The 22,887-nt window shown below is 41.1% G+C and overlaps 1 protein-coding gene across 6 annotated transcripts in view; it reads right to left on the reverse strand.

Moving 5' to 3' along the window:
• mctp1a (multiple C2 domains, transmembrane 1a) overlaps positions 1 to 22,022 on the reverse strand; it is a 139,495-nt gene extending 117,473 nt beyond the window's left edge. Inside the window, exon 1 of one of the 6 annotated variants that reach the window (XM_037777652.1) lies at positions 20,643 to 22,016. In XM_037777652.1, coding sequence (XP_037633580.1) covers positions 20,643 to 21,224 — 582 coding nt within the window. In that variant the 5' untranslated portion in view covers positions 21,225 to 22,016. Of the gene's footprint in view, positions 1 to 14,304; positions 14,632 to 20,642 lie in introns of those variants that run through there. The other 5 variants (XM_037777650.1, XM_037777655.1, XM_037777649.1 and 2 more) reach the window with 5 other exon arrangements.
• Positions 22,023 to 22,887: the final 865 nt, after the last annotated feature.

A 22,887-nucleotide genomic window follows, 5' to 3' on the forward strand; every position in this document is an offset into this window, starting at 1 on the left:
TGAAACTCTACAAGTTGACTCATTGGTACAAACAATGAGACAGAGAGCGTAGAGATTTCAGGTTCATTGATTAAAAATGTAAAACTACAAGACTTTCGAGAGGAGACATCAACTATGATTCCCGAGGAGAACTGAGGAAAGAACCACAACTTGAAGAAAAACTTAAAATGTGAATTCACAATGACAAGAATACTTTATGAAACGACACCAACAATACCTGCACCCACTTTGCTGCTAAGAACGAAGTCCTCCTCACTCTTTGATTGTGTGGGACTGACGTTTATCATTGTTTTCTGGTGACGCTCCACTGGAAATAGCTCCGTGTGACATCACATTATACATGTATATACTTGCGACAGACACCAAAATACCTACATTTCCACGCTATCCACGAAAACAGAAATAAACACTCAAACAAATATAGGCTCAGAAATGCAATATATATCAAAATAGACACTTTTAGTTTCAAGATAAAACAGGTTTTCCTCGAACAAACCGGGATTCTTCCCCCACACAATGTGTCATCACAGCAGCCTACTCTCCAGACCTGGAATGAAGCCCACACTCCAGACCTGAGCGATTGTAGTAGCAAACCTTGCAAGTTTCACACAGTGATTCATCCTCTTTCATTACGACACCCACATGCACACTCATACTGCTACGTAGTTCTATTCAAACCAATGAGAGCTTATTGGTCCCTTTAACTCAGCCATGTTAATTCTTCAATAAAAACGGCGGTTCTACAAAAGCCTAAACTCTCCTTGCCCCAGGTTCCTAAAGACGTCTTTCACATCTCATCCACAACACATTTTACATTAACTCGGCAGTGACATTACAAGGCATTCATCTTCCACAAGCACAACACAGGACTTGCAGCTGCAGCCCTGTGATCATATAGTGTTTGTATCTAAATATAAATAAATAAGATGAAACTGATCTCCCCTAATGAGAAAACTGGATTGTGCTAATATTTGTTGGATGCTCATGTACAACCCATTTGTTCACTGTATAGGCTATGGATTTTACAGTCACAGTGTGGGGTGATACAGTATGAATGGTCCATTGTTGTAGGTCACTGGGTTGCTTTAGCTTTATAGCACACTTGCACAAAAAAAAGAATCATAAGAATTCCTACTTGAATTGATACTGTACTCCGGCAATGCACTGGTGTGCAAAGAGACTGAATGAGTATGAGCAGCAGGAGAGATTGTATGATTAAAGCAGATGAAAAGACAGAAATGAACAGATCGCTGATAAAAAGTAACATCCCCAGTTTCCAGATGATGACTGACAGTTCAGTCCCACTGTTCAGCAATAATAAAAAAGGAAAGTGAAGTTTTTCTTCAGTCACAGAAATGTCTGTGGGGTGCAACTGTCTTGTCATGGCATGCTCTGATTCAGGTATTGACAAACATTGTTTTGATCAGTGTACGTGGCTGCTTAGTCATTTTTATATGAATATTCATATTAGCATACCCAATAGAAAAAAAAAAATTCTAAATAAGATTGAAATGATATGCATGAGCACACACACACACAACAACATATTCTGTTGTTTTCCCTTTTGCAGTGGCACTAGGGAAGAACATAGTATATTATTACCACATAAACAGTATAATCTGTTACATAAACACAAACAAATAGCTTTATTTGTGCTGCCTGACTTCTTGAAGGCTAACATCCCTGTGTGTATTGCTGAGATTTTACACACAAGAACATAAAAAGACAACTGAGCTGGGTGGGGGTGTGCTACGTCTGTGGTGAGTCGCTGCTGTCATGTCAGTTAAAGGCGGGTAATAATAAACATATCACATCCACAGAAACCTCATACTAATTGGAAGGCTCTCGGGTTTGTAGTTGGCAACCATTTTCTGTCAAAAAGAATGTATTTGACTAAATGTCAAAGTTTGATCCAACAAAAATGGATGACTCAAATTTGAATTATTTCTCACAGAAGTTAAGAAGTTACACAACAGTAACATGATACACTGAATAGAAGAAAATCTAGTGTTGTATAAATAGTGATAAAGCTGTTAACTAGGTTTATGAGAAATCACAGTTAGAGCGATGTGATGTGAAACTCACCCCTGATTCTGTGGAGCTCATGGATAAAAGAGTGTGAACGGTCCAAAGTCTCTCACAGCAACATAATAAAGTCAGAGGACTGAGAGGGACAGAGAGTTAATGGGCAATATGTGTGTCCAAAAGTAATACGTCAGCTGGTGTGTTGACAGCAGATGTTCACACCAAGGGGAACTGGAATCCTTGCCTAAGTTCACAACTTCAGAGGTCACCAGAAAGGGACGTATCACATTAATGTCACACCAACGAATTAACATATTTGTGGATTAACATGCCTCCCTCTGCCAGGTTGAACAGGAATACGACCCTCCTCACACTCCTTAGTGTAGAATTACAGGTCAGCAAAACTCCTCAACATCTCTGCTATTTGTCCTTGAGATGGGGAATGAAGAAAAAATACGGAGAGATGGAGACGTAAAGACAAAGTGACAAATGAGACAGAGAAGAGAGGCAAGCATACAAATAGAGGCAGAATGAAAGTGGCAGGCGGCGAAGTACGAAATGAAATGATGTGAAATGGAAAGTAAAGCTGTGCCGTGACAAGCCTTTTTATAGAGACTACTGTGGCCTCTGGTCATAATCATGACTTAGAAATAGCAGCCACCTGTTGGAGGTGGAGACTCCAGTACAAAGTGGCTGGCAGGCCTCTGATGGAAATTGGAAACAAGCCTGATTTACACACCCCATCAACCCATCACATCGAGGCAGAAGACCAACCATTACAGATATGCCTCATTACATTAATATTAGAAATAACCTAATACAATACCAGAGTTATATATACATGTAGTTAGGTTCCACACATTTTCTATGAGTCACACCAGCTCACAACCAGCTAAATGTGAGCAAGAGGAAAACCAACGGATTTCATCATGATATTCCGCCACTTTTGCTGACACCAGCCAGTTGATGAAGGAATCAGAGGAGAAGGAAAGCTCAAGGAAGGAATGAAGACATTTTTCTGCGTTATATTCAGTCAATAAATCATTGTGCATAGTACAATCTCCAGCTTTAATAGATTGAAAAAGGGGATATCGCTCTCTCTGCAGTGTGTTGGTGCTGCAGTGTGTATCAGAGTGATTTATGAGTTGGTCAGTGGCAGGAAACGATAATGGAGTTTTTTTGGTAACCTTCTAGGAACCCGAATTATCTCCTATCCTCAGCCTACTCCCACCTAAAAAACATTTGGTACACTAAGGTCTCATGTTCTTCAAAAATGTTTCCAGACGCCTACATTCGATTTCATCTATCAGGGGAATAAAATCTCAACACACATCCAACTGAAAGCATCTCAGCTTCATCAAAACTTAAGAAAATGACAATCTTAAATCACTGAGGTTAGAGTTACAGAGTTACAATCTTAATCCTAAAGCAAGCAAACAGTCCTTTCGCTTGATTCAAGAATATTCCATGATACATTAATGCCCGGTGGAAACAACTGACATAATTTAACATGAGGTGACTTTCATCAAATGATAAAAAAATAAGTGCTCATTTAAATGACTTCTTAAGAGAGATGATTTTCTAGTGGGTGCTTCGAGGACAAAAAAAAAAAAACGCAGCAATTGGCAAGCTAATTACACAGGCTCTTTATAGTGGAGAAGAAATGCAGCAGTGAAGCTGCCTGGCTTCTGTAGCACTAAGAATGCAGTCCAAGATTTGGGATTGGCACCACACTTGAGTCTGGACTCATGGTGTGAATAAGAACACTTGCTTATTTTAGCAATCATATACATATCCTACAATGTAACCAACAATGTACAAACAAATACAACCTGCTTGTTTGCACAGCGCCTGTGAACATACACACATGCATCAGGGACTTAAAGTCAAAATAAAATAAACCTGCAATATTGTCATTTCATTATGCACTTTTTCAACACATCCCTCTCCGCGATGAAACTCATTAATTACAAATTGTTATATTTAAATGTACATGAGAGATAAGAGACGTCCCACCATTCCTGCCCGTCTGTAAATGTAACTGCGCACTGAAGAAGAAATAAGGAACTACAGAAAGGAGGGGTAGATAACATGAGAAGCAGAAAGCAAGAAGACAAATGGCTCACAATGACGACGTTTACCATTTCTCGCATGAACACACACACGTCTACAGAGTTTGGAACTTCTGACCTTACAGCCTGTTTAACTGCAAGCTAGTTTGATAAACAAAATACTAAGACGAGGTTACAACCACATTTCAGGGAAAAAAAACAAAATGCATGATTTTTATATTCATTCAAATTACTTGAGCGCACCCGTGTTAAAAGAATATGATTTATGCATGGATGATGTCCAATCACTAACTTTTTTCAAAGCTGTTGTGCAAGTGCATTTTAATCTCAGAGAGAGAGAGTGCAGAGTGTGCAGAAAGGGGCCTTGGTTTTGATATTAATGGAAGGTTAAGCATCACATCCACCAGCCAGCCAAAAGCCTCTCTAATCATGCCCTGCCAGTTTCCTCTCTCTTCTCTCCAGAGATCCACATCAGCACCAGTAGGTGGCACTAAGTACCTTCCAAGATCCAGCCAAATTCAGCAGTGCTAGTAAAAAGCAGTTCACTTTAATACAGACAATCACTTCTCTCTCTTAAGTATAGACACTGATTTCATGCTGTCAGTTTCAGGCAGAGCTGACCATCAGCTGATCCCCAGTCTGCATGCAGAGACAGAATGAAAGCACAGAAATACTGGAGTGATGTTGATGTCAGCTATTTTCTCTGCTGTGGTTAACACATTGCTAATGTGATGATCGTCTGCCAAAGTGGTGCTGCTCTCACACAGTCAGAGCCCTGAATACAAGCATTCCCCCGGAAAGCTGACAGCTTCACAGAGACACCCACTGAGACAACATTTTTGAACTGATGGGCTTTCAGGGACTGAATTAAGACTGTTAGCTGTAATTTATCTAATGCACTGGATTCAGAAGACATATTAAATAAATCATTCAGATATGGAGAGCAAACAATTAACAGTTTATCCATACAAGTGCATTTGTTGTGCATTGTACAAATGTACATCGGCAACTGAGTTTATTCCCAATTTTTCTATCATGGCCAGCTCTAAAGGTCAACTTTAAAGGTCGTGACTGTGAATAAAATGACAAATATTGGGTGGAGCATAACGTTAAAGCCGTATGACGTACTACATCGTCACTGGCCAGCTACAAAACAAACTATTTTTGTCTCAGTGTAGCACCACTTTATGTGTCAGAAGTAGATAAAGATAAATCTATAATCCAGACCTAATTAATTACACATTTGTTTGTCCCAACACTACGGGGCTAAATGAATGTCAGCTGACCTGCTGTCACTGCAGTATTTTCTGTATCATTATATCCTTTTATGTCCTTTAAAAATTCCCACAGGGTGAAAAAGGCAAATGTCTCTCAAAGAGCCAAGTCTGATTGGTCTGGCTGGATAGATCACTGGACACTGAACCTTAAGTGACCCTGTAACACCACACATAAACACTTTCTCTCTAGGCTTTGTGATGAGCCACTAACAAAAAAATTAATGGAGGAAAAAAATCTGGTAAGGTAAGAAATGTCAAAAAGGACGTGTCAATATCTGTATCATACTGATCCCTTACACTACTACATCATACGTTATCAGTTAAAATGGTGTCACTGAATATATGCTTTGTGAAAAACTATACAGAACAGCAGGCTTTCACTGTCACCACTGTTATTTTCATAGCATCTGTCATGCAGGATGCTTTAAATAAACAAAGGCCTTCATGTGAAAAATTCTCTATTTCTAGCTCTGCTCAGCCATAATGAAGTGCATCTTTCCACACCGATGTATCAGGACAGCAGCAGTCATGTCTGCAGGCTGTCTCTGTGCTCCATGTTGGGATGGCAAGCCAACAGGCAAATAATGTAATAGCGGTTTGAGTTGAATTAGCCTGGATATATTTTATAACCTTTGTAAGAAAATTGAATTTGCCACATTATGTTATCTGTTGTGTTTGACCTGTATGTCAGTAATAATAGAAAAACAGGATGGGCTTGGAGTTCACAAACTCTCATGGTTGATTGTAACCTCACGTTTTTTCTATTGGTAATGCAATATTTTGTTACATTACAGTAATAATAAGGGTATTTGTTTGACTCCGACATTTGCACTGCTTACTATTGGCTGCATGTAATATTGACGATTTTGGAATCTCACCTTAATCCATATCTTTCGCATATAAATTGCTCTGTGCATCAGTTAAGTGCTTAACATGTAAATGTTGTGAATCACCACAAAGTCCTTTGCTCCTGCTAAAGTATAGTTTATACAATTAGTAGACCAAGTCCCTCAGCTATAGGCTAGCCACTATAGAGTTAGAGAGACATTTATGTTTGTCTTAGGCAAACTGAACCTCACTGTGGAATCAGATGGGCTTCGACATAAACCCTGTTAAGTGGTGGAATTATGGATGAAGTCAATCGACTCGAAAACAATAAACCAAAACACCCAGAGACACAAACACACTTGCACGTGCAAATAACGGGCAAAGTTATTCAAAGGCCAAAGGACATACAAATCTAACTATAATCACTTCCTTGATTTAACCTCTGACTGCCACTAGGTATATTCAGAGAAAATCAAAACTGAAAGAGGGAGAAAAAAATTAATCCTAGTATGAAATATGTGCGTATATCGACATCGGCCAAAATGAGTTGGAAAATATTGGCATATAGGCAAAAATCTAAAATCGTTCATCACTAAATCGAAGAAAATATGCCTTTTTGCCCTCATTCATTACACAAACAAAAACACAGACCAAACTGTTAAGAAACGGATGTTGCCGAGTTTACTTGTCATCTCACATCCATAAGTAAAATTCATATTGAAAGAAAACTCTTAGAAAACTAAAATCAGTCCATCCACATCTTAAAATGACCATTTGTATTGGAACATTTCTAGTGTGTAGTTTTTCCGCAGCAAGTGGTACTGCAGTCAAAATTGGCAGGCATGCAAGTTCTTTAAAAATCAGTCTTATAACTGCTCATGTCCACTTTCCTCTGTAACTACCAAATTCAGTGAATACTGGGCTTTACTGAAAAATCCAATGGAAAACATATGAGGATTCCTCTTTGCAAATACTTCCCCATCTTACACTCCACACTACCCCAGTATCAACAACCCCTTGTTCGGTCTCTCTCTGTTGCTCTCTCTCTCTCTCTGGATCAATACCGTGGCTTTTCAACTGATTATAATGACTTCCCAGGAACCCCCATAGACACATAAAGATGTTCCCTCGAGTATAAAAGGCTCAGATCTACTTAACTCTTGTCAAAATGGAAGACTGCGATCTAACAGGAGCACAAGAATTCCACAAAGTATTAAAGCGCTTTAGGCTTAATTTGTTTATGTGCAACAGTCATACAAGTAAAATACACTACTGTCCTCCTCAGTGGCCTCATTAAGCACGGCACATTTACAACTTCAGTTTCAGTGCAGCTCATGTTACATCTACTCATTTTTTTGCATAATATCAAAGTTAAAATAAGTCATGACGTTGCTTGGTGGTAAAAAAATAACAACAGATCTGACAAAATGATTCTAGGTAGCAGAGCAAAGGTGACATTAGGCATCACATCGCTTGTATTTGGCATGATGCCATTATTCAGGGGAAATCTACACTACAGAGAGCACAAACAATATATGAAGGTAATCAGTACAGAGCTGCATACCACTGTCAGGATATTTAGTTTTGTAACGATTTGAGTTTGGTAGATGCAAACTAGGCTAATGTGAAACCCAAATTAGTAATCAATGTGACAATATAAGTAAATCAGCTCATTTAAAAGTCCTGAGTGTTTTTTTAGCTACAATGGGTCACATTCATATCCAACAAAATGGATATTTATAATAAAGAGCAGTATACATTGCACATGAAACACAACACCCCAAATAATTAAGTGGAATAATAGGAAGCACACATGTCCTGTTCTTAATATGCAGTACATCCATTGTACAGCCATGCTCCCATAATGGCAGGAACACTTATGACTCAAGACTATAGGGACAGCTTCATCCATGCTACAGAGAAGCTCATTTGCAAATATTCAATATCCACTCACCACTGAGGAAGTGGGGTCTACATTGAGTTGCAAATGATCTATGTTTCATTAGCATGAGGAGTAGGAAAAACAGCCCACAGCCTTTATTGCCCATGTGTTGTTTTGTCCAGAAATAATGGCCACAGCCCACCTGCGCCATGTTATTGTTGTCTGTCTGGTTTGTCCTTGCTTTCATCTTGTGCATTCGACCCATTTATAAAAACTCTCATAGCTCAGTTGCTAGGTTGTTAAATTTCAAGAGCGTCAGGGTTGAAGGTTAGAGAAAGATACAATAATAGGCTCCGTCTGGGCTCTTAAACTAGAAAATTACACCGTCGGTCGACTTATCCTTTCACTCAAATAATACAAACTATCTGTTTCTTGAGGATCAACAATAGCAGGCTTTTATTGGACGTCATCTGTAATTTGACTAACCTCCCTACACATATACACACGCACAAATGCCCTCCTACGCTGAGCCACCGCTTTGGTCTGACTCGACTCAGTGATGATTAATCTATGTGGGAGGGCAGCATTAAGAGTTAGAAAGCTAATTCCCCGGCTCCATCTATTGATTTAAAGGCTGATTCATCTCTACCTGCTCTCATTACTCTGACTGACAATCATGTCTGCCACCGCTTTTGGCCTTTGTATCAAGAGCAAAGAGGAGAGAGTTGGTTTTCCCCGTCAGTGCGGAGAGCATTACCAGAGCCACATCAATCTCGTTTTCTCTCTTTGTGTAATGCTGCCATTCATGAAGGCGCGTCGGCACTCCTGAGTCATTTAGCTGTCTACACTGTCGTGCTTAACCTTGTTTACAATAACACTCAGGGGCTACTGTGCCTAGAGAGTGTATGGGTGTGCATGTCTGTGTACACCTTATTTGTGCATGTGCTTGAGAGTGTGTGTGAGACTGTTAATGGGACTGGCTGAGACTGGAGAGAAAAACACTGGAGGGTAAAACAATGTCACAGTGCAGAGTTCCCATCTTGCAGTACACAGACTGATCCTCTGACAGGCAGGCATATATTTTGGATTTGTCCTCCGAAAGCTCTAGTTAAAAAGGAAGAGTATCATTATCAGACAGGGTACGACTGGGATCAGAAGAAGGGAGATGTGAGATAGATAAGGGAGAAAGAGACGATTCACCTAAGGTTATCCCTCAAGGACGTGCTGATGAGTGATGGAAGGAAAAAAGGACCCATTATTTTGGATCACTGAGAGCAATGACTGGCAAAAATACATGTTTGTGACCTTGCTGCAGGAATAAGTCAGACAAGGTACATAGAATGATTGACAGGCAGCGATAAACTTAATCAAAAAGGAGTAAAAGGTTGCTTTTGATCAAATGACAGTTGATCCGGCTGTTGAATTTAGTGCTGAAAGACTTTAGCTGACAGTTGAAGATTAGTTAAAAACTGTAATAATTAGTGTGAGGATTCACAGCCTTTCTGTATCTTATATTATAAACTGATTGCCTGTAGTGTTTTAAATGTTCAGAGTGACAAAACAAGCATTTGGAAGACAACAATTAAGCATATATCTGAATGTTGTAAGATAATAATTTCATAAACCTCCAGCAGAGGCTACTGAAGCAGCACACTAGCTTACGAATTTAAAGTTGTAAAGTTTCTGGTTGTTTTTAATCACCCATTTCTGCCTTTTGATTTGATTTGCTCTTTCCTCCACGCAATCAGTTTGTGATTAACATCCATGAATTTGTTCACTACATAACAGTTCCATTGCTAAAACATAGCACTGAAGCCGAGCATTTTAATCAAGAATTACCCAAGTTCCTCCAGTAATTGGAAAAAACATCTTTAAAAAAGGTAAATATGGGAAGAATCTGTGTTTTTCAATCTTCAATCTTTTTCCAGAGTAATAAGCCGAAAGCAAGGAGACACTGTGCTGTTAGGTCACTAGTTCATAGCACAGCTTACAAATGGATAATACTCACATTCAAACATGTGGGCACTTTAAAAAGGTACAGTGTGTATGGTTTGGCGGCATCTAGCAGTGAGGTTGCAGACTCCTCCCTTTCGAAGACTGCTGTAACGTGAGCCGCCAAGTGCAAAACCGTAGTAACAACCGTTCGCCTCGCTCAGAAGCCGTCCTACCATAACAACACTACTTTAGGAGCAACAGAAGTCAGACGGCGGCTGGCGGTACCACGGTTTTGTACTCTGCGGCTCACCTTACCGCAGTTTCACAAGCGTGTCGGATAACTACAGTGGCCTTCAAGTAACGTAAAAACGCTCACTAGAGCCAGTATTTGGTTTGTCAATTCTGGGCTACTGTAAAAACATGGCAGAGCAACATGGCGAACTCTGTGAAGAGGACCCACTCCCTATGTATATATGAAGGGCTCACTCTAAGCTAAAAAAACAACGATTCTTAGTTTCACGTGATTATACACTAATGAAATCATAGTTTTGAATATTATATTATATTTCTGCAAATAGGTCCCCTGAAATGTTACACACTGTTCCTTTAAGTTGTTTTATGCACCCAAGTTACACATCTTGAAATGCTGACAGCCCTTGTGTACACAGACAAAGCTGAAGCAAAGGGATTGAGCATAAAGCTCATCTTCCAGGCTCTTAGTAAACACTGCAAACAACTGAGCCACCTTGCCATCTCCTCAAACTAAAATTAAATCAAAATTTGCTGCTCACAATTGCACTTGTCTACAGGTGACACCACTTGAATCCTCTATCACAGGTCGTTTACACATTCCCATGGCAGAGAAACAGGCACCCTTGGATGTGTGGGAGGCAGACACCAGCCACTACAAGACACTTAATCACAAAGTGAGAGCAAAAACCCATCAACATCCCCAAATGGTGTCAGTCATACTTTCACCGATGTGATGATTTTTTTTCTATTTGATAATGCCCAGACAACTTTGAGGTCAGCATCAATCATGTGCTTGTCGGTGTGTGTTGGCTTGCCAGAGTTACAACTGCAACCTTCCCCTGGGCTGCAATGAATCCTAATTTGAGCCGCCATCAGGACACGTCCAGAACAAGGCCGCAGGCTGTTTCATAGTGGCCAAGATGCTGTTCTCACAACATAACAACAGACACAAGTGAACACTCATTCCTGCAGGACATCCAAAAATGGCTCATTTCACAGTCACTGCCTTATCAAAAGAGAACAATAACTCTAATCACCAACAACTCAATAACCAAGTTACAGCATCTGGTAGGGAAACATGTACTGAGATATGTATGTAAACAATCTTTAAAAATAAGGTAGGTAGGTTGAACATGCACAAATCATAATGCCTGATTACTGGCCCAATATATATATTCAGATACTGCAGTATTTAAAAACTTAGCAATACACTTACTTAGTGATTTAAAAGGATGAAGCACTTGTCCAGCCCATGTTCTTCCAAAAACAGGTGTATTATGTTGAAACATCACCATTCACCCTGTCTGTGAGACAATTCCATGAATTAAATACCCGCAAGCGATCTTTTATATCTGATATATTTAGCATTAGGCTCTGAGTGTATAGTCTCTGTGACACAAAAACCTACTTCCCTGGTTCACAACTGTTAAATATTTTAAAGTACTCCATATGAGATGAGCAGAAGAAAGCAATCTGGCATGACTGAGAACTGGAAGCAGAGCAGGATACTGAATCTCAGAGACATTTTTTCTCCAATAGCCTGTTTTGTTTAGCTGAAATATTTATCTTTCATTAAAAGAGATGTGTCCAAAAGATGATAGAAAAGATATTCACATTCATCATCTGTCATCTTTTGGACTGATTGATTCTTCCAGCATCTTAGCAAAAATTAAGACAGGTGGAGTGGTTGTCCATCCTGCATTAAAAGAGATGTGAAAATACAACATGTTGTGCATACTAAAACTAATTGCATATTCATAGGAAAAGTACAAGCGCTCAGAAACTATGTCATGATTAGGTTCTCTACTATATGGAGAGGAGAGGAGGAGGATGATGATGAGAGGAGAGGAGGATGATGGCTAAGCTGTCATCCATGATGGAGAATGACTCCCACCCAATGCAGGACACCATCTCAGCACTGGAGAGCTCCTTCAGCGACAGGCTGCTCCACACAAAATGTGTGAAGGATCGCAGGTCCTTCCTTCCTTCCTGCAGCTGTCAGACTCCACAACTAGCAATGCTCCCAGTAGACCACTTACACACCAAAAAACTGACATAACCTGATATTTTCAGGTGGAATTTCATTCATTCATTCTCACTGTGCATATCATTTTCCACTTGTGCAATTTTGTTAATAGTCTGTTTATTGTTAATACTGTATATACTGCTCCCGTTTTTATACTTCCTTCTATTTAAATGGTTCATATTTTTGTTACACTTTGTTCAGCTCTTTTTTTTACTGTGTTAGCTGATGCATCTTGTTTTTTGCACTATCCTCTTTACTGCTGTACACTGCAAATTTCCCCACTGCGGGACTAATAAAGGAATATCTTATCTTAACTTATCTTATTTGATTGCTCCATTTGATTTGACTGTAATTTAGTGCTGATTATCTGTCATTGACGTCACAGTTTTTGTGGGGATTCTTATCTTCTGTGATGTCATGTACGACGTCACAGAGGAGTTATTGGGCGGGGCTTATGTTCCAAGTTTTGTGTGACGTCATAAGTGACGTCATGTGCGACCAAAACCGAGTTTACTTATAGGACCCGTTTCTCTCATTCCTCTAAGCTCCAGGTCTCCCTTTGTGGAGACCTGGAGAGCTCTGAACATCTCTGTCAGACGCCGGAGACAAGGCTGTGAGTCTCGGCAGAGGAGGCTGTACCTCGCCACGGGCTAAATCGTCTGATCGCAACCCGAGGTTGAACAGAGGATCCGTGGCGGAACTGCCAGGCATGGGCGTGCTGCGGTGCACGAAGTGTCCTGAGAGCAGGGTGGTAGTGGAGCAGCATGCACACGCATGGTGCTCCACTGGCACGTAGGCGCCAGGCCTCAGCCTTGTTTCAGAGTCTAGCTGCCAGGCATGGACGTGCGTGTGCACGGAGGATATGCTCCACTGGCAGGTAGACTCCAGGTGAGATTCAGGGTTCAGAGCATTTTTTTTTTTTTTTGGGGGGGGGGTTCTGTCTCAAATCAAATAATCTGACACACAGATTATATCTGAACAGTCTACTGTGTGTCACAGCTTCATAACTGTCACCAGTGGTGGAATGTAACTAAGTACATTTACTCAAGTACTAATCAATTCTGAGATGTTAAATATACTTTAATTTAAGCACCAAAAGTACAAATATACTTGTAATAGCTTTAATATACTTAAACTATATTTACAGTATACTACCTTTTGACCTGGGTAAAGCCATTCACAAAGCCTTACTCCTCTTTCTGCCAGAGGGACTTTTCACACCATCAGATAGTTACTCAGTATCAGTAATATGCCTGTATTGAATGAATGGTGTCAATAAAAAAAAAATGATCACAAATAATATATATTTGAGGTCCTAATGAATTTGTGCAACTTTGAATGCTGTTTTTCTCATCACACTTTTCTATTTTTTTGTTTTAATCTTTTTTCATTTCAGCTTGCCAGCAGATCTTTACTAGTTTCATTCATTCATTCATTCTCACTGTGCAATATCATTTTCCACTTGTGCAATTTTGTTAATAGTCTGTTTATTATCAATACTGTAGATACTGCTCCTATTTTTATACTTCCTTCTATTTAAATGGTTCATATTTTGTTACACTTTGTTTAGCTCTTTTTTACTGTGTTAGCTGATGCATCTTGTTTTTTGCACTATCCCCTCTGCTGCTGTACACTGCAAATGTCCCCACTGCAGGACTAATAAAGGAATATCTTATCTTGTATTTAAACATGGAGACAAATATACAACTAAACTGACTGGAGATGATAAAGAAAGGCGACCAGAGCTTCTGTATCAGTACAGGTCGAATCCACTAATGTCCATTTAATGAGGCCACACTACTACTAGTATGGCTCAAGATGCTGCTATGCCTCTTCTCCTCCATGCTCTTATCATCACATCCACAATTCAAATGCCATGGACAGCGACACTTCAAGTGACAACACATAGGAAAGCATGGCTGATGAAGATGAGTGCAATGTACAGAACATTGTAAAGTTACAAGTCCAACAAAAGCAAGTAGAAAACAATGCCAAAGCTTCACTCACCATTAAATAATGTCTGTTTTGGATCTTCTAGGGTCTCTTTCATAGGACAGCTGTGCTAACTGGGCCTTCCCTGTGTGAAGCATGGATGTTTTCTCGATGTTTGTTGATGAACACGTCCATAAAGTGTGGCAAACACGTGTTCACACTGAGGCGGAAGAGGCACCGAAATGTTCATGTTTGAATAGAGTAGCCACGCAGCTTCGTTTGCCTCTGAGCTCCACTGACTTCTCTCGTTTATCGACCATGTAGTATCCGTGTGCGTATTTCTTCAGGTGCCGTTAACGTTGTAACCTGGCCTCCATACAGGTAGTTTAGACTAGCGGTCACGAGACGTAACTGTTGGCTAATTTACAGTGGCGGCCGGCCAATAGAGGGCCACGGGGCCTGGCCCCACCCACCTTGAGCCACCAAAAAAAAAAAAAAAAAAAAATTATAAAATTATTAATTCTAAAAATTCTAAAAATTGTCAATATGTGTGTTTTTGACCTATGGAATATACCCGTAATATTTGTAAAATAGGATAACTGCGCCAAATATCTGCTTTCCTCCTTGAACTCTCTGCTAGTGCACCTCTCAGCTGCTCTGCTGCACGTGCACTTTCTGGGGCCAAATGGATTTGGCCCAAGGAAGGCGGGTCTAATAAGCAGTACAGCCAATCACTGATTAAAGATATATGATTACAAGCATGAATGACATACAATTCATCCAATCAGCGCCGTAAAAAAGACTTCCGGGAGGGCCAAACTGATTTGGCCCATGGTGTGCGCGCGCACGTTCACGTGTCTCTCTCTGTTCTCGTCAGGGCTCATGTCAGTTCTCGCGTGATCTTGTCTTCTCGTCTCTCGCTTCTCTCCACTTCTCTTCTCTCACAGCCCATTTTAACGGCATGACAATGGAACAGCCAAGCACTAGTAGCGCTTTTTGATACCTTTTTTTGCATTGAATCGTACTAGGATGTTTGTTGAAATTGATTGGCCCTACCCAAAAAAAAATCCACCAGCCGCCACTGCTAATTAAGCTAATTGATGCAGGTGCAGATGCAGACGACCAATATGGAGGGGACCACATTTCTTTTTTTTTTTTTATTGAAGATAATTCATTTACAAATATTAAGGCATTGTAATCTAAACTCAATACTTCTAACATACAAGGCACAATTGGATAGGAGAGATAACTTAAATTATAAAAAAATAATATAATAACAAAAATAAAAGAGGGCAGAAAAATAATTAAAGGACAAAAAAAGAAATGCATAAATAAATAAATAAATAAATAATAAGACTGCACTCTTCCATAGTAGGACCAAATCAATTTATGTGCAGGATCTGAATGTCCGATTTTGTTTTCAGACACAATTTATTTCAAAATTGTATTGCTTTCATTAATTTGACTGGGTATCAAAATATTCTGATATGTCTTTTTTTTATTTTTGTTTTATTTATTTACTTTATTTTTAATTTTATTTTTTAATTGTTCTAAAGATATTGAATGGTCTTGATTACCCATTTCACTTGCTGAAATCCACTTAAAGGGACTGTTTGTAAGAATCGGAAATGCTTGTTAACAGCGACACCTGTGGCCGTTAAGTCATTGAAAGTCAGCGTCTGGTTCGCGCTTGTACTCGCTGTACATAGGCATGAACGAGCATCGCTCAAAACAGTGAGGCGACACATGTCAGCTAAAACCACAATATCACTCTATATTTCACCTGCTTGGCAGTAATGTTAGCTGACCAGACGAAGGTCTCTCCATGAATCAATGCTGATCCTAATGTTGGCTTTTCCTGCCTCAGCCTCCTGACCGCGGTCGGAGGGAACAGGGAGACACCGGCATCCGGTCAGAGACGATAACGTTACTCGCTGCAGAGCCCCGTCACTTCACAAGACACGGAAAGCCTCTTTTGGTCTGGAGGACCTGCAGCAGTTATTTCTGCACAGACGTCCACTGTACATTCACTAGATATTCTCAGAGCTAAACTAACTCTTCTGCAGTTTGTAGTGTGCGCGCATGCACGTGAGGTGGCGCGAGCTGATTGAAGGTAGGCAGGCAAGCAAAGGAGCTGAGTAGAGCAGAGACTCCGGCCCTGGAGACCAAAGCTACGGTCTCCCCCGCGTCCTCCGACCGCGGCCAACACTGTTTACAGTGTTGGCCGCGGTCGGAGGACGCGGGGGAGACCGGGTTTCACTAGATATAACTTGGCGGTTTTGGTGTTTCCGTGTAGTTTGTGTTGGAGTCTGAGTCTGAACAGCGTAGCCACACGCGAACACGCATGGCACTCCGACTCAGATTGATTTATACGTGTAAGGAGTTACAAACAGTCCCTTTAAATTTGGAAAAATTTTAAATTCTTATTTCCAAAGCCTTCCAATGTAGGCTATACAGCAAATAGCGGATGGCTTGCTTTACTGGCTGATAAAGTAACAATATTTTGTTAATGAGGCCAAACTCATCAGTTGTAATAAAAGCCTAAAGGAAGAAAAACAGTCAGGGAAACCCAATCTGGAGTAGAAACCTGTTCTACTCTTTGTTTTTGTTTTTGTTCTTTCTTGTTGCAAGATCAGGGCATAAAAAATAAAGCTAACCCCAGCCCGGTCAATATTATTTTAAAGTAATGTTCTTGACATTGGGTTTCTAGCAGGTCACTCAGGTAATGATGAAAGGGAAAACTCTGCCTGAGACTGAAGGTTAGAGAGCTAACCACACCAGAGAAGGACAGAACAGTGTGAAATCCGACAAGTAGCTCAACTGACACAAGCGTGGGAGAAAATAAGATCCATCAATATGATGTAGGCTACTGTAAACATTTAGTAAAGGTAACAGAGTTGACACTAGACTTGAATTAAGTGATAATGACCTGAAACGTGCATGTATGGAAAAACATTGAAACCTCTGTAGATCCAATAAAACTTATTAGCCTAAAAATGGAATAAGAGACTAAGAAGGGATAATTCCTGTAAAACGTGACACGTACAATTAGAAAGACAGAATGAGGAAGAACGTGATAAATACAGTTCCCATACTAACTTCCTCTTCCAAGTGAAAAACAGACATATTGTAGCCTTCACACACACATAACATAGGCTACAGAAATATACACACACATTCAAATCTAACTGCCCTGCATTGCAGGCAAAAGTTAGATGGGCTTATTGTTTTTCTCTATTGAGTCGCTAATGAAATGACTTCCCCGAACTTGGCACTAATCCCTTCCACCACTTACTTTCCAAATCAAACTGTGAAATGGTTAAACTTAATTTATGAAACTGTGGCTCGGAGCTTTATGCTCTCATTTTAGTAATGAAAAGTTGTACACACTCAGCTAATGCTGGATTTGTGGATGACTGTAAAAGTGTGTGACTTTGAGTTATAATCCTTGTTGGGTTGGGAAAGTGTTTAGGCAGCACATAAGTGCATCGTCAATAATGCACGTGCAAATATATGCAATCAATTTGCATGCACAAAAATGCACGTGTATCAGCTGTAGACATTTTTAGCTATAGATTGCCCTTGTGTTGTGATGTTGAGTGTTTAATAGTTGATTTCCTTCCAGGTATTCAAAAAGTATGTCAAATCTCATCTGTATTTATCTCCTCCTTTTCCTCTCATCTTAATCTCATATTATCACACATCACATCATCATCTCTCATCTTATCTCGGTTGACTTCATCTCATCCTCTCATTACATCTAACCCTGTCTCATCTGTCTTCATCACCTTTAATTCCTCACCCATCATCTCATGCCATCTTTTCTCATTTCTTCTTCATCTAACTTCATCACATAGGCTAATAGACTAAGATCATACTGTTTATCATCTTACATCTGTGATTGTACATGCATACAGTCAAGCTAACAACAACAATCACTGACTGTGCTAAAACCTGCAAAGATGATGCTGTCACTGTAAGTATAGTGTTTCCTACCGCTATCCTCCTAAGTGGAAAATCCAACAAATGAACAACAGAAGCTTGGATAAAGATGGCAACAACAGGAGGAAACTAACGGCTCGGGCTGAACGCTCAGACTTTATTTGGCAAAGTGAGATCCCTGCGTATTATGTAACTGACCTGGTAAGTGCTGTGATGAAGCTGCAAGATCAGTTTCAGTGAAGTCATTAACAGTTGCTTTATTTTACCTCTTCTGCTGCGTGCACCACACTGCACTACAGAGATTTAATGGATATGAGATCTTTGGCCCTAACTTCAGTGGGGATAAGTGTACTCATATGCTAAATTACTTTTAGACAGCGTTCTGGATGATGCTCAGAAACGCAGGCCTGGAACACTTCAAGAGTGGTGAGATGAAAAGCTTTGCAATAACTGCTGCCACTGAAACAGAATGCACTTATGGGCACACTGTATCTGTATAATTTATATCGACGGTACTGTTAAATATCAGAACAGCCGGTCTGAAATGGACTGTTGAATTGGACTATTATCAGGGGACAAGGGTCCACTTTCCTTATTATTTTCATCAGACAGCATTTTCCATATGATCTGACCAAGACTTAAAGCAGCAGTAGGTAGAACTGGAGCAAACATGATTAAAAAAAAGGTATTTTTATAAAACTATGTCCTGACAGTAGTGCATAAGAAAGGTAATCTGAAAAAAATCATGTGCCTCTGTGTCCTCTAGGTGTCCTCAGATGCTCCTAATGGCATCTGCAAGATTTCACAGACTGGAGGAAAACAACCAATCAGAGCCAAGCTTGGAGCCTGCTGTCTCTGAGCAGCTGTCAATCACTCACAAACTCTGATCAAACGGTCAAACTAGGTAGCGCTGATCAAATATTAATCAATATTCTGTTACTGTAATGCCTATTTCTTGCATTAAATGTTTTCAGTAACATCTTGTAGTGTACTGTTTAGCTGTCAAAAGAAAGTTTGTGACTCGGCGGACATGTTGAGATCAGTTGAGGAAATACCAAGCACCGCCCACCAGACGGAGCAAACTTTCTCATTTTACAGCTAAACAGTAGAGAAATAGGCATTACAGTTACAGAATATTGATCATATTTGATCAGTGCTACCTAGTTTGACCGTTTCATCGAGTTCGCAAGTGATAGACATCTGCCTCCGTTGAATGAACAGCCAATAGGAACGCTCTCTCTCTGAAATGACCTGTGATTGACCAAAGTCTCCTGTCATGGACTAGATTTTTTAAACCCTGAAAACAGAGCCATGAGGAGGTGCAGAACTCTAGTTATCTCTCAGAACACTTGAATTACAATATGCTGAAAGGTTATTATGGAATTTTTCCCCAAAAATATTCAGCCTATACTGCCGCTTTAAAACTTTTCTGGCAGACCTTTAGGGCTCTATATGTCATTTTTGTGAATGTAGCCTTCACAACTAGCTGACATGTCCCTTTGATAGGCTTCTGTTTCTCCTAGGGCACCCTGACTCAGCACGTTGAGTGTGTGGGAATACACCTGCCATCAATTTCCAACACTGCTGGTGGCTGGCCACTGAAAACGAAACGCACGATGAACCTTTGAGCATGCCTGGTGCAGCCTCTGTCTTCTGGCAAGGACACTGTGACAGATGGACTGTGAAGCTATGTGGACAATCCCTATAGAAATGCATGTGAGCGGGCAAAAGGAGGTTGACATCAGATGCATATGTAGAAGTCTTATCAGGGAGTCTGTAATTGAAATACACAGCCAGGATATGTAGCAATGGGGTGACTGTGATGGTGACATGATAACAAAACCAAGCAGCTTGTGATGCAAGCTTGTTGTTGCTTGTGATCACATACACTAGCATTGGTCGTAGTCATATGGCCCCATACAGCCCTACAAGCTACAGGACAGAGTAAAGAAAGCAGTGGACCAGCAAATCAATGAGCGCATCACAGGATAGGATCAGTGAGCACGTCGCAGCACAACCATCATGAAACTTGTCTCCTTTATTTAATTTCCAGGGTATTGGAATTGGTATGGATTTTATTTTTTTTACGACAGCCTTAGGCTTACTTGATAGAAAGAGATAATGTACAACATGATTCGTGTTTTGTGGGCGGCTGTGGCTCAGAAGGTAGAGCAGGTTGTCCACCAATCGGAAGGTCAGTGGTTCGATCCCCGGCTGCTCCGGGTCACATGTCGATGTGTCCTTGAGCAAGACACTTAACTCCAAATTGCTCCCAAATTGCATAACCATCGGTGTGTGTGAATGAGTATTTCAATTAGATCCTGATGGGCAAAGTGGGCACCTTAATATCCTCTGCTATCAGTGTATGAATGTCTGAATGCTGACATGTAGTGTAAAGAGCTTTGAGTGGTCGGAAGACTAGAAAAGCTGCTATATAAATGCATTTTACACCACAATGCATCTTTACTCACAGAATCACTTGCGTTTTTACGCAGCAGCAGCAGCTCGTCCTCTGCAGCCACCAGCAGCGCGGCCGGGTCCTGCACCACCACCAGCTTCTCGAAGCACGCCGAGCCGAGAGAGGAGCTCTTCTGCTGGTACATGATCAGCTTGGAGTGCACGGGGACTTTGGGGCTCCCGTGCGCCGTCAGCTCCGGTTTGCTCCCAGTGGCTCCAGAAGCTGCTCCAAGAGGATGCTGAGGATGCGCACCTCCACCTCCACCTCCGCTGCTGCTGCTGCTGCTGCTGGTACCGGGCACCGCGTCGCTTCCATGGGACTTCTTATCTCTTTCAGAGCTGCTCAGATTGGGCTGAGACGACGAAAACACCCGGTCCAGCTGTTTCTTTTTCCTCTTAAACATCCATAACCCCGATTCCTTCTTGCTGCCCTCCGCGCCCCCTGCAGCCCCCCGACGCTCCGATCCCAGTTTCGGACTGAGCCATGGCTTGGTTTTCTCCTGGAAATTCTTCCACATCCTCCGCTGGTAGGACAGAGACTCGTGTCCTTTGGCGCTGCTGCTCTCATCCTTAGGTGATTTCTGCTGCTGCTCCATGGTGCCTGTGCAGCAGCCAGCCAGCCTGAGCAACACACTCTGAATAGTGGGAAGGATGGCACACAGTTGCTGCTGCAGCTCTGGAGCACTTCTACTGATGATCAGTTCAGAGCGCCAAGAAGGAGACGCACAGTGGGATGATGAGGGGGGGGGGGTGTTAGTCTCCTCAACGAAAGCCTATGCAGGCAGCACTCAATTTTATGTCTCACACTGTGCAGAGTGCTTGTTTGACAGAAAGCAATATACCTCATCTATTGGAAGATTTAACTCAGCTCAGTGGTGAAAAGTTGGAGCACATGCAGAGTGAGTGACTTCTACAAGTAAACATAAAAAAAAAAATGCTTGGTAAACGCTCCTCTCTGTTGTCTTTGCGTGCCTGCTCTGTCCACTGTCTGTGCTTTACAAGGGTTTACTCAACTTCCCCATTAATTGTTCTCTTATTCAAATGAAGGACGAAAGGCTGCACCGCGCCTCCCTCTGGCCAACCATGTCACTTGACTGGATAATCTGTATGCTGGTGATTGCATAACTGCAACCCCACAATGCCTCGTGGAGATGTTTATAATTCAAAACTGTGGATCCTCTGTCACCCCCCATCTGATCTGGGTTTATCTCTTTGTAGATTGTGCCTGGTGATGTTCAGCCTCTATAGATTCACTCTTTCAATTCAAAGCAGTGACCTTGGTGTAAATCTTTAAAGCTGAGACAGTGTGTCCGAAACCTCGGAGGTTTTAAAGACGTGTTCTCTTTCTGTGGCCTGAGGTTCTTGCACTATGTCCATGTCTGGATATGTTCTCCCTGTCAAATAGGCCAGGCTTCAATGAATGTTATCACCCACATGCAGCAGCGTGCAGGCAGCGCTGAACAGCCTCTTCTCTGTTTAGATGCTGTGCTGCTGCTGTGTGTTATAATAACTCATTACGTCTTCGCCTCTGGCCCTTGTTTCAGCGCTGGCCTCTTCCGTCCCCCCGGTTAACACTGTGCCCGGTATCACGTAAACACAAACACGCATAGACAATAATTACAAGAATGAATACCTCTTTCCATCTAACTCTCTGTGGCACGCATAAAAAGAGGTCACAGAGTGACCTTTAATGTGCAAACAGGGCTGATGAAAATGTGATTCTTAGGGGGAATGTTATAACTGGATGAACTTCATCCCATTGCACAGAGCAACTTAGAGTCCAAGGACTTGTGTTGGACATTTATTCATGTGAGACTTCTTGGTGATACGACCATCACTTGTAGGAGTGATGCTGAAGGTGTGAGTGGCGCTGACAAAGCCTTCTGTTGCGAGCTCTTGGCCTCGATCCTCTAATAACGAGAAAATGAAAATAAGCCGTCAATGCTTGGTGAGTTATGGCAACATTGGCCTCTATGAAAGAATAATCCATGTAACTTTTTTTTGACATATAGACACGTCTATGAGTAATTAGGATGTAAATCAGACAAGAGATGAGATTCCAATAACGAGTTAGGGATCCCTTTGGTTGATATCTCATCCATCCTATCAAATAAAACACTTTAATTACAACCAGGAGGGCACTGGCAGCAACACAGTAGACTACCATGAACCCCCTCTCTCAGTTAACTAAATGGAAATGAAAGCATGTGAGCCAAACAATTGCTTTCAGCTACCATCGGCTTTTCTGGATAACGGATG

The sequence above is a fragment of the Sebastes umbrosus genome, chromosome 8 (genome assembly GCF_015220745.1).
Source record: "Sebastes umbrosus isolate fSebUmb1 chromosome 8, fSebUmb1.pri, whole genome shotgun sequence".
NCBI classification, from domain to species: Eukaryota; Metazoa; Chordata; class Actinopteri; order Perciformes; family Sebastidae; genus Sebastes; species Sebastes umbrosus.